This window comes from Aplysia californica, unplaced genomic scaffold, assembly GCF_000002075.1.
Source record: "Aplysia californica isolate F4 #8 unplaced genomic scaffold, AplCal3.0 scaffold00248, whole genome shotgun sequence".
NCBI classification, from domain to species: domain Eukaryota; kingdom Metazoa; phylum Mollusca; class Gastropoda; order Aplysiida; family Aplysiidae; genus Aplysia; species Aplysia californica.
This window is the reverse complement of record NW_004797518.1, coordinates 166,151-179,452: the sequence shown is the minus strand read 5'-3', so window position 1 is coordinate 179,452 and position 13,302 is coordinate 166,151. Positions and strand designations below refer to the sequence as shown.

Below are 13,302 nucleotides of genomic sequence, written 5' to 3'. Positions count from 1 at the left end.
CCAAGCAAGACACCCAAATGCATCGTAATATCCAGATTTCTAATAAATCAGATGTATTCAGCATCACGCGCCCTTAGTTGAGCCTAATCCTGGCTGTATTTTGAGCGTATAATACACACAGTACGCTTTTAGATCTCATTTTGGGGGAAAAATCACTGTATGCAAATACAAACTGTATTTTAGGTATAACCTCACAAATACTGCTTTTTGAGAGAGTGAAAAAATGTCATTCACAACTACACAGCTGACACTTACCCCTTCCCAGGAGGGCATGCTATGGAAGGATTTCCACAGGTCCATAAATTCTTCAAACCACAACCTGATGATGTAAAAATATAATCTTATAAACAAAAAGAGGTAACTTATACTCTCATTCATGTCTTTATAAAGAATCAAATGTGAGGTTATCAGAAATGTCTAATAATTGTAAACCAACTACATCATCTAAGATCATTACCCATCTATTTTGTAAAAAGGTGACATCTTTTGTGACCAGAGAGGATTTCTATACTGCTTTATCCAACAAGTAGACTCGACTTTTTTTACATTGCAAGTTGTTAACCATAACTGTTATTTGTATTTTAAAGTATCTGTTTATTGTCATCATGTATTTTTATCTATTTAGAGTATGTTCCAGTAGTGTGTAGTTTTTTGTAAAGGTTTTTATCATTTCTCAATTGTGTAAGCGTATAACATACTTGAATTTTTTATTGTGATGCACAGATGAGTGTGGAACCATTGATGTGTTAGGGAAGAGTGAGAGTGTATATGGGTGTGCGCATGCGCAAGCATATGCGTGTGTGTGCATGTATGTGTGTCTGTGTATGTGTGTACGTGGGTGTGTCTGTGTATGTGTGTATTTAGTGAAACACCAAACCAACGTGCCAGGATCTGGACAATAAATATGTATCTCATCTGATCTTATTTAGCATCTAGTCAAAATAAACATTTGCTATATGAATAGGACTCCATAGCTCCTTAGGAGCCACAAGACGGAAACTTTCCATTTTGAATTAAGTTCATTTTCTTCATCTGCATAGTTTGAAGAACACTTGGTGCAAAGGGATGAAAAATAAAGAAACTATAGCTTCATAAAGTTATGATTTTTCAAGACCCTTGTTTTGAGAAAACGGACAACAAATTTAACGTAACATTTTTCTTAGCATAGAGAAATCATTGAAAAAAAAAAGTAGAAAGATAGCGAATTTCACCTGGAATTTTTATATTCTATACAGAAAAATGGCCAAATAACTTAATTTTACATGAAACACGATTTTGACCAAAATTACCCTTGGGACCTGTTTTGGCCACTAGAGTAAAGTCAGGTGTGCGTCCACCTTAAGGCCTTTAGAATTGGGCGCTTCACCAGACTTAGTTATCATCTCTGTATGCTTAATAGACTTCATTTTACATAGCATTTTAATGCGTCCACTTTGGTCTGGTGACGCATCCACTTTGCTGGTGAATGCGTCCGCTAAGTCTGGTCAGTGCCACCACCCCCTAATTCTTTATAATATTAGAAATAAATGATGTTTAAACATAGAATCTAGATCTATGTTCATCCAGTCTGTCATTCTTCATCCTATTATTATCCACTCACTCATTCTTCATTATGTAAGAAATAAAAATGAATAAAACCGATAGATCTATGTTAAGATATTTCATTTATTAACATTGACATTAGATAAAGTGACAAAAAACATTTACATGTAGGCTCTATTTATTAATTTACAACCAAATATATTTATACTATGAAGATTTATTTAAAATTTTAGTTTGAAAAGTTCAGTAATTTAAATGCAAGTAAATTTATACATTCAAAATACGTGGATGGATGGTAAGTACAAGGGGGTTATGAAATAGTGGGCATGCACTTATCGGGTTTTTGCCAGTAAGATCTTTAGTCAGCACATTTCACATAGTCATTGCCACTAAGGGCCATCTAGACATGAAAGACTTTTGTTTGGGTTTTTTTAATGTTCCAAAAACAAACAAAAAAATTAAGTAGACGATCTAAATCTAGATCTCTACATCTAATGGCATTAAAAAAACAAAAATTTTCAGAAAAATAAACTTTTGACAGGCAATAGATGTCTACAGGTGGCTGAGTGAATGACATTTATGCATTTGTACAGGATGTGAACTCATTCACCATACTGAATCTACTCAGTCGGTGAGTGCCACCGCCCATGGACGCATGACCAGACCATACTAAAACTTGGTATGGTGAGCTCGTCCACCCCCCTCATGGCTTAAATTTCCATTGTTGAATGGCACAATGGACAGTTATATTTTAAAACCTTTGTAAAGGCTAATAAAAGCAAGTAAGGGCCCTTGGAGTTCATTAGTTGCCAAGCAACCGACTAGCAAATAAGCGCCTCCACTAGTGCAACTCGCTAATGAAGAAGACACATTTTTAATTACCAGAAAATGGTGACTTACAGAGTGTAAAAAACGAAAGCAAAATGCGAAATGAAACGGAAACTGCTTATACTTTTTAATTACACGATCGGAATCGATCCAACACCGATGAATAACGAAATACAGCGAGTGGACGCATAGACCAGGTGGACGCGACACCCTACTTTACTCTAGTACACAATGGGAATTCCCATCTTGTGGTTCCTTTGAAGCTGAGGCAATACAAATGCAGCTTATTATCATTTTCATTGTTTATATTCGTAAAAATAAAAAAACACCACGACGTTTCAGTATGTCACATCTAGTACATTACTCTCAGGTAAAGATTAGACTAGAGTAATACGTAGTGTGCCGATTAAGGAAATATCACAAATTTTAGACACATACAACTTCAGTTTGATTACTTCAACAAATCTGAATAGCTAAGGCCATAATCTTAGCAAGTTGAAGATAACTAATATCCAGCAGAATGTAGAAAACAAGAAACTGTTTTCAGACAATCTGGCATCAGGCCAAGGGGGCTCAAACTCAGACAGCTGCTACATCAGAGGAATGAAATGAAATGACAACCCGGCGTAAGGCACAAAAAGAAACAGTTACACCTACTTGAATCCTTTGTGATGGAGCTCAGGAGGCAGGCATGTTGGGAGAAACATCTCTAAGCACTGCAGACCCCCTATGACCAGCATATCAAAGGGGCACAGCAGGGGACGCCATTCATCCAGCATCTCCTGGGTGGCATCTTCATGAAAAAATCTATTGGAGAGAAAAGAACCAAAGGTACTTGTATTTTTACATCGTGGTCAGATCGTAGTGAACACCAAATACAGTACTCTCTACCTAGGATCCCACCACTCACGCCCCCTGTTCGCTTAAGATTTAAGATCCCGCTATTTTAAGTAAACAGAATTTTTACTACACAAAAGTGACCCCTAAGATCTCGTTCTGAAGGTCTACATTTGGCAAGGATCCCGCAATTTAGATCATAATTTGCTGAACAAAAACCAGGGCGGGCACAGCAGATGATCAACAAAGAGTGAAAATCTACAATCATTGAACTGCCCGTTCCGTCACAGATCAGCCATTCTCGTGAATGAGATCACGTCTCCGAATATCGATGAAACGGTAAAATGGGATCACACTCAGGTGTGAACTCGCAGACGTGTTTGTTTTCCATCAAGTCAATACTGACTTGTTAAAATTAAGAAATCTGAAACTGCCTCCCCCCCTTTTTTTTTCTCAGTCCCTGTGCATCCCTTCTCGTCCCTTTGTGAATATTAGGGGCACTCCTCAGTTTATAAGGGAGCTTGTTTCATACATGGAGACCAAAGAAGGAAAAGAAACGCTCACCATATGTTTTTTTATTTTGTTTTGGGGCTCTAAGACTCAGTTTGTCTGTGGCGGATCTAAGGGCTCTGAGTGGATGATATAATTCCAGGAATTGTTTTAGATATTAGTGCAGTATCATTTTGACACTGAAAACCGAAAAATGACAGTTTAATATTAGATCCTTTCTTTTATCGGCAGCCAATGTAGTGCTTTCAGAAGTGGTGTTACATCCGCTGATTTCTTCCAAGTCTGATTAACATCTGGTGAGTGCAAAAAAGCATCAGGCTACAGCCCCTACAGCAGTTTTCTCTACGTAGGAGAGAATCAAAATCATTTTACGCCAACCCATTGAGTCACTAAGAGGAACAGTGTATTTGTAACTGCAACAGTTACTCTTATAATATAATATAATATAATATAATATAATATAATATAATATAATATAATATAATACAATATAATGTAATATAACATATATATTTGTGAACGCTCGTGAACGCTCGTCCCTTTGGTCGCCTAAAACTTTCAAGCCACTTAACTTTCGAATTTGAAAAAATTAACGGTGGTTCAGAATCATTTAAAGGGTGCACAGTTGTATTAAGAGTGGAAGTAAGTGTAGTTTAATTTTCAGTTTTTCATTATTTTCGTTTAGATCTAATCTTGGGAAAGTCTGTCTTCTTAGGCGCCATTGTGAACAAGTCAGACTTCCGTTCACATGGAGTGCACACTGAACCCACAATGACTTGACGATGGATTCTTTTGAGTATGTTCATCAAACGGGGTACCCAGCTAGTATAATATAATATAATACAATATAATAGGCTACAATATAAGATAATATAATATATAATAATATATGATGTGATACAATATAATATGACATGATAAAATATATGATATAACATTATATAATATTTCACAACATAACATACTATTATATAACATCATATAATATTAATCAAGCCATTTGAACAACATCAAAGAAATGTAACACACTTTATAACAAAAATACTTACTGTGAGCATGCCCTGATTGCGTTCTTGACATTCGTTTCGAACTTTCTGAAACGTTTAAATAGGAAACGAAAACTTTTTTGAAATGGCAAAAATTGTTGCATAAAAACCATACGTCCTATCCTATTCCATATGTATGAGCAATTCTCAAAACGTCAACTGAAGATTTGCATCAAAATAATTTTGAAACTATATACTTGTAGGCCTTTCAGAAATGTATGCAATCCATTGTGGGTGGGGTTTTTTTTCTACTTTACAAAACGAGAAGACAAATACAACACCTGCGCAGGAAAGTTGATCACTTTTTATACAGCTCCAATTATCATCTACCGGGGGAGTCATGCTCATTATCGACAACATATCACTAACATGAATGAGTTCACCTGATTCTTTTTTTTTTTTAGCAAACAAGCAGCTTATAAAATATGGTTACTTTCTAACACTGTCAGGTTTTCGTTCTTGTGATCAACATGAGGAGGTCCTTAATAACCATTCAAAAGAACATTGTGCCAAGCCAAACAGTGTGACGTGAGTAAACCACACATTTTTCACTCCCTCCCTCACTCGGAAAGTTGTAGACTGGACAATTTCCAATTAGATAGAATGTATTTTGTTTATTTCTTTGTCGAAAGATCTTGACTACATACAAATTTTTAGCGGGGCGGTCTAACACAGATATATTTTTTTTATGTACACCAGTTGCACTCTTTTGAGAAAGGATCATATTCATTTCTAAAATACACAGTCTTCTTCTGGGTTTTTTTTTTAGACGAGGTAACAAGCTACATAAGATCTGAATCCTGGTCCTAGGAACAAAAGTTAATTGTAATCATCAAGAGTATAAATACACCCAAGAATGTTCCCTTACACTCTTTATCTCTTGACCAGATTTGTAAGTATAGTTCATTGAATGTGCAGGCTATGGTAACAGAAATGACCACATACACTTCATGTAGATGTTCAATGGCTAGACTGCATGCAGGTATTTGTTAATCTGGCTTGTTTTAAAAGTGATAAAAATTTGAAGTTCATAGTAAAGAGACAATCAGGGTAGTTTATGATCCATTACTCAAATAAACTGTGGAATGGTATCGCATTATTAACAAAATGTCTGAATACTACCTTTACCATACTAAATGATGTACAGCAGAATGTTTTATAAGCAATAACGCTAGCCTTTGTGGCACAATTTGAAGAAATCAGTCAATCCGGTAATGTAAAGGAAATAAACTTTTAAGCATCGCAACAACAACTTCAATAAAAACAATGAATAAATTTCCCATTAACAAAAAACCTCCTAGCATAGAATAAGTCGAAAGTAAGTTACACCAAATAAAAAGCATGTCCACATACACAGAATACTCCAACTTCAGATTAATACCACTACTTACGGAGGAAACACGTTACATCCAGCTCCCTCCTTGCTCCAGTCCTCCACAATTTTATACAAGGGCCTCCAAGGGAGTATCAAGTCGGCACGTGTCAACAAGCTTCGTTTCCTTTCGTGAGTCAAAAAATTGTTAAAAGTCAAGCAATTTACAACATCAAAATCATAAACTGCCAAATGGCAATTTCAAAAATAATGATTCCGTTTAACAGAAGTAAACAAAAATTGCACTTGGTGACATAATTATCATGAAAAGGGCTATGATGAGTGAAGAAGGGAAGCAGGAAAACATTTTGAAGAGACGAGCTGAAACAATGCTTCCAGTGCAGAAGGTGATAATAGTTAAACATATAATTGCATCAAATGAGTATCTCTAATAACAGTGAGACTAGAAATATGCACAGAGAGACCAGTAGAGGGGAATCTGTGAATCCTTCAAACCACGATAAACAGTTTTCCAAATATGCTTTCCTCCACTCTCAGAGACCTCACATCAGTAATTACTACTATTTGAAAGTAAACTATAAATATTAAAACCTGCAAAATCAAGGCAGCATGAAGCTTCCATTCTCACACAAAAGAATAAAAGCCTCAAAATAACTCACACATAAGACTAAAATAAGACTATATTAATATATGCTGAGTCACCTCAAAATTAATTTAACTTCAAAAAAGAGACAGCTTTAAAGAACCATGGAAGTATATTTTTACAGTATTTTTTCACAAAATAATACTTTTTAAATACTCTGCTTACTTACTTCAATAAGAGGCTCAAAATGAGAGCAAACTTTTCTGTCAAAGCATACTCCTTGGAAGGCATCGTCACCAAGTCAAACAGGAGTTTGACGAGGAGGACATGATCAGTCTTGGAAAACTTGTATCCATACACATAAATATACCTGTAAATAAATAAATTATATTCACAACAGATTTTTTAAAACTTTTTTCAGGCCAGAACAAAAACAAATTTAAATGCCCAACCAGAAATCTTTTCCATATAATTCGAAGTTCAAGCCCTGCCACAAAATCAGAAGGACATTAATTTTAATAAATCTAAAAGAAATTTTTTTTTAATGTTTCCATTTTCTGCATATTTACGTGGGTTCTTGGGAGGACAGGGAGCAAGGAATATATAAAAATTAGAGATTTTCAAGTCCACCCCCATAAAAAAATTTGTAAATAGTGGTGTCCACTAAAATCCAAATTTGCAGCATCACCTGACTTTCAACGATCAAACCGTGTTTTTAGTTCAAAGAAGCTGCTCAAATAGAAGGAAAAAAGCGAATTAGTTTATAATCGCTGTGTTCGAAAGACAGGGAGTAAAAATTCTTTTTATTCTGCATAACTCTTGTTTGCCTTCTCCATGGGCTTTCTTTTCAGACACACAGCCTTTTCAAACTTCAGAAAAACTTTTGATAAAAAAGCCTTTATTACCATAGGCTTATTTATCTTTGTCTTGAGAGCTTATGAGAACCTTACGCCAATAGGAAAGAGACTCCCTTCAAGTGCAGAGGCTGAAGTCGATTTTTAGCAGAAATACAAGAACTTGTCAACAACGTTCTAAGCAGAAATAGGTCATTATCCTTACTTCAAACCATTTTTTACCTATATTTATAAAAGTGGTGGGGGAGTTTTCTTCTTAAATATGATTCTAAAATCTCACCTCAAGGGATTAGCGAGGGTTTACTGGGACATAGTGATCTTCATATTCTAACTTTGAAAATTCATGCATTTGACATAAAACCTTTGGAACTCCTGTCACTGGGGGTTGGGACAGCAAAAAAAAAGAAGCACAGCAGTTGAGAACAAATAATTTGCCAATTTGGTGAAAATTTTGTCCAATATGTGATGCCTGTGGCAAGATTTTACACATATCCTAGCATGGGAATTTTTTTATATTCCTGTTCAATACAGCTTTCAAGTAGATTCAACGACAATCTATTTATCCTGAGCATATTACTCAATTTCCACAGACTTCTGATAATATACATGATAAATGACTTATTTAATGACAATAAAATATTATAAATTGTGCAAACAGTGCTTAGGCTACAGGATTCGTAATCGTGAGGTTGCGGGTTCGGGGTTGCAAGCCGCGGGTCCGATGTTGTGTCCTTAGGAAAGGCACTTTACACAGATTTTCCTCATTTCACCCAGGAGGGATGAGTAGCATACCCGGCCATAGACAGCGAAAGATCTTGTCAGTATGATAGTGTTTAAGCGCCTATAAATGGCTGCTTGCACTGTATGCTTCTGAGAAGTTGAAGTTTCAGAATGCTCTCAGGTCTGCTGGGGTAATAATAAAGATTGTGAAGCGCATAGAGCTTGCTATTCAGTGGGGATTTGCGCTATACAAATGCTATCTATTATCCTTATTATTATTTCTATCATTATCATCTTATTCAGTATCAAATTAATGTCACAGAGGCGAAAATATAGTTATATAAAATAAGCAGATCTCTAAGGTCTTCCCTTTAAGTCTTTCTATTTTTCTTGAAGATGTCATCATGTTCTTGTTTTTTACTGGGTTCTCCCTATCCGCCAGTATGGGTGAAGCAGGTGACAAGCACACACCGGACGACAGCCAATAACAATGGGTGCTGGCATCAGCTATGACAAATTATTTCCCTTCGGTAGTATCACACCCACAAGAACTGTAAATTAGGGCTGGGCAAGTACCAGTTCCATGTACTACCGGAGGCGGCGTCAGTACCAGCACCAGGGCCTCAGTAGTGCCAGAACAAGGAAGGTGCCAGCACCAAGTGATTAGCACAGCGGAAGATGTGCCCTTAGAACTAAAGCACTAGTTACTATGCAGTGTGTAGAAGCTGTGAAACTAAAGATGCACAGCACAAAGCACTGGATGACCTCGATAACATGACATCAAGTTCAAAATCGAAAACCAATTCAAAAATAAAATTATGTACGTCATACCGCATCAAATCAAGCTCATCGAGAACAACTCTGCTCATTTTGATGCGCTGAGATAGTTACACAAGTAATTTGCTGGCAAAGTTTAATCCCCTATGGTGGCTAATTTCAACTTTAAAGGGATTCTGTGGTCCTCTGATGGAAAAGAGATGTAGCAGGCGAGACTCTAAGACATGCAAAGATTCTGGTGTCATTTATTCACAGTCCCAGTATTGGTACTGAGGGATCTCGAAACCCAGTGCAGGTTGTTGTTATTGTTTTCAAATCCCTTTAGCTGCGAGCATTTCGCTCTACCCAGTGCAGGTAAAGTACTGGAACTGAATTACACTGGTACCGTCCAGCACTAGGCTATCCTAAATGTTATTGTTGAGATTTCTAAATATTTACATTTTGCTCACATAAAAATTCTGTTCCCATTAGTTCGGACAAGGGGCTATTCTCTGAAGGCGAAGTCTAACCAGATGCTCCTAGGGTCCTTGCTCTATCTATATAACTCCATAGTAGTATATTATAATTATAGGCTCTCTAGAACCCTTACCTAGCTAGGCTACAAGGTAGAGTTGGAACGAACGGATAGATGGGTTCACTACTCACGGACGCAGTCAGAGAGTGAATAACAGGCGGCCATGCAATTAGAATGCGAACCTCAAGTCTGTTCGTTTTTTGGGCCCATTCCACAATTTTATTCACTCAGCTGGAGACAAGCTCTAGCAGACAAATACTCAACTCCAGTTTAGACCCATCGTCTATTGTTTATTAGAGGCCTAATGTTTCAAGCCACTAGCAGGGCCACAGGGAGCGGGAGAGGCTGTTGACGAAACACTGTGTGTGTAAAACCTTGAACACCTCATTTATGATTTGTGGGTCACACTGTGTACGTTTTAATACATTGCAACTTTAGGGGAAGTTTAAAGAATTAACAAAGGCCTGGGGGGGGGGGGGGGGGGGGGGGAAAATTTCGGCAAGGACACCCCCTCCCCCCCCCCGGAAAAAAAACTTTTTAGGTTCCTTCCTTCAATGGCGGTGGGGTGGTAAGGGGGGGGGGGGTTTTTTTTTTTTTGAAAGGGGGGGGGGGGGGGGGGGTAGTGGATGGCGGGATGAGAGCATGGGGGAGGGGGTAATAGTAGTCTTAATAGTTAACCCTAGAAGCCATCAGCGTTTCACCGGAAGTAACCCGCCAAAAATGCCCACCATCACGGCCGATCGATTGTAAACATGGGGGTTTGGCGGGGGGATCAGCTGAGATACCAAAGATGTATACCTGCCACTGAAAAATGACCATTTACGGCTCAACAGATGATGAAAAGCATATATAACCATTTACGGCTCAACAGATGATAAAAAGCATATATAATAAAACCATTCTTTTCTTAAAGCTGATAGAATGAGCCATTCAAAAATGATAAGCGATCAAATAAATACAAACAAAGCGCATAACGCGATGAACTCAACAATTAGTACATTATCACAACGAAACAAGTGATAACACATAGCGTGTAGTTGCTCAGCTTGACCGCTTCACTTTATCGATCGATATCTTGGCCAAGAGACGCTCTACGAGGTCAAGATAACTTGCAAAGTCATAGGTCACTATTTATAACTTTGACCTGTAATTTACGTCATTTTCCATATAAGGAATACTGAAATTTTCCATTGAAAGAGGTCAGCGTCTATGCACTATAAATATAGGGCCTGCGCGCTTTCAGGTCGAAGTAGGTCAGCCCTATATATAGAGGGTAGCCCGGCTGGCAGGATTGTACTTTACCAGATCACCCGTCTGGGCCCATGATTAGCACGCCTAGCCAAACTACAAACTCAGTACTCTATGTGCGGACAAAAGGTAGTTCCACGGGCGACTTTGCGTAGAGCGCAAGCCAGCGGCAAGACGAGGTGAGCCAGAGGTGGTGATTGAGGATGAGTAGGCGATTTAACTTTGGTGGACCCACTGTGTATCAGACCAACAGTGGGGGGTTCAGGGGGGCTTGTCCCCCTGGAAAAAATAATAAAGAAAACACACATACACAAATGCAAAACAAAAACATAAGCGGACAATCGAGTTTACATATATATATCAATATAACAACAGTGGGGGGTTCCCCTGGCAACAATAATTTAAAAACACACACACACACATACGTATACAAAACAATAACATGAACGGACCATGGAGCTAATCTCAACTTGGACAATCGGGGTAATTAGAGAGTTGGAACAGGCCGAGCCTTGCTTCGCATGGCAGATCTCGCCAAGTCGCGAGCACGACCGAGGGGGTTGCAATTATGCAAAAGAGCTCGCGAGCACATTTCTCGCCCTCCATTGTACTTTGCCGGACCAGGAGTAGGCCTCGTCGGCCTAGGCTAGCCTTTCAGAGTCGCGAGCAAAAAAATAATGGACCACGCCATTAGATTGACCAATTAGCCTCAAGGTGTCAGGGTCGTGATGACTGACAAACCCGGTAAGAGACGTCAGTCGGTTGTTGGCAGTCGAAGGGTGAGATCGTAGGAAAGCGAGTAGGAGAGTGAGTGGGGGAGCTCGGAAAGGAAGAACAGCGGACCACTAGGCACCAGGAGCGCGCCATAGTGAAAGTGTTCCGACCGGCGGTTACCGGTGGTCCGGTAAAGTACAATCTTACCGCCCGGCTCATACCCTTTATACAGGGCCTGCGCGCTTCCAGGGTTAATAGTAGTGTATGCCCTCCGTCTGTCCATTCGCCCATTTGAATGCATGGAGTCTGTCTCAGCCGTCTGCCAGTCCGCTTGCTCGCTAAATGAACTGACTGCTGTCTCTGCATCTATTGTACACCAAACGAATCTTCACTTATGTGGACAGTTCTTTCGTTTGTGAGTGTACAACCAGCAGACCATTCATTACTCGCAGACGCTGATTTACCAACTCTAATCTAGCTCTAGAGTCTAGAATCTAGATTTCATCTAGAATCTAGATTCTAGATCTAGATCATCTAGATCTAGACCTAGATCTAGATCTAGATCTCTATATTCTAGATCTAGATCTAGAATCTAGATATAGAAATCTAGATCTAGATCTAAATCTAGAATCTAGATCTAGAATCTAGATTCTAGAGATCTGCAGCTGGGAAAAACCTTCAAACTTTTTGCAAATTTTAGAAGGGGCAGACCTAGCCTAGATCTAGATCTAGTAAGTAAGGAATATATTGTGTAGAATTTAGGCAACACTAAAGAGATAAAGCAAACTTACCTCTCTAATTGTACTACCCAATGCCGTGCACCCGTCTTCAGGTCTCGGAGTTGTACGGACCTTGCAAGATTTCCTTTGATTTCGGCAAGCACTCCATTCGACTCACGATCAATGTCTTCAGCGTAAGGCAAAAGAACGCTGTAACTTGTCTCCTTTTGAGGGGAGTACCCAAGGGACTCCGAACGGTCCCCCATCTCGCTCTGCTGAATATTTCAAATTCACTGTCTTTACTCGGGGAAAATCTGTCGTAATAAGTATGATGTTACGGAAGGTTGAATGACTTGTAGGTAACAATCGCTGCCATCTTGTTTGTCATTTCTACATAGATCTACAACGGGGTCTGTGATTGGCCAATTCCTTATCAATCAGCCAACCAAAGAAGACAATACAATGTAAAACTAAGGGGAGGGTACTCTATCTTTATATATATTCTGCTAACATCATTTTATTCGGTTTTCCGTGATCGAGGCCCTGACCTAGGCCCAAATCCCTTATCTAGGCTACATAATATTCAACCTTCTGATTCTTCTTTCTATTTTTATTTTTGCGTTCGTCTTTTGACCCGGAGCTTTTCGTTTTTATTTTAGGCTAGGCCTATGAGGCTACTAGATTATATCTTGCTACAAGACACAGAGTACTGTTACAGTAGGCCAACAAATTGTTGCTCTTCATGTACCGGTATAAATATTCCAACTCGAAACGAAATTTATGATCGAAGTGGAACCACTTTTTTTTTACAAATGCATAATTCACCAATAATAATTTAATTGTTCTAGTCTGACACATAAGCCTAGTGGCCTAGTCATCATCACTTCTGAATCTGAGTATCGCCTATAGCCAATTATATTTATCTCGCTATAATTGATTAGCGGAAGGAAAAATGATGGGTAGGCCTACACCTTTAAAATTACTGAACTCTTCGACTTAGCCTAGAGTATAAAAAATCCAGAATGTCCCAAAGCGCTCTCTCTCTTTCTCTCTCTCTCTCTCTCTCTCTCTCTCTCT

At 38.6% G+C, this 13,302-nt stretch overlaps 1 protein-coding gene across 1 annotated transcript in view; it reads right to left on the bottom strand.

Moving 5' to 3' along the window:
- The window catches only part of LOC101852326 (proteasome activator complex subunit 4B), a 68,081-nt gene extending 55,439 nt beyond the window's left edge, over positions 1 to 12,642 (bottom strand). The window contains exons 1-6 of the mRNA XM_005100455.3: positions 12,298 to 12,642; positions 6,909 to 7,049; positions 6,155 to 6,262; positions 4,767 to 4,811; positions 3,028 to 3,177; positions 256 to 319 (exon numbers count right to left, since the gene is read on the bottom strand). Coding sequence (XP_005100512.1) covers positions 256 to 319; positions 3,028 to 3,177; positions 4,767 to 4,811; positions 6,155 to 6,262; positions 6,909 to 7,049; positions 12,298 to 12,491 — 702 coding nt within the window. The 5' untranslated portion in view covers positions 12,492 to 12,642. The remainder of the gene's footprint in view (positions 1 to 255; positions 320 to 3,027; positions 3,178 to 4,766; positions 4,812 to 6,154; positions 6,263 to 6,908; positions 7,050 to 12,297) is intronic.
- Positions 12,643 to 13,302: the final 660 nt, after the last annotated feature.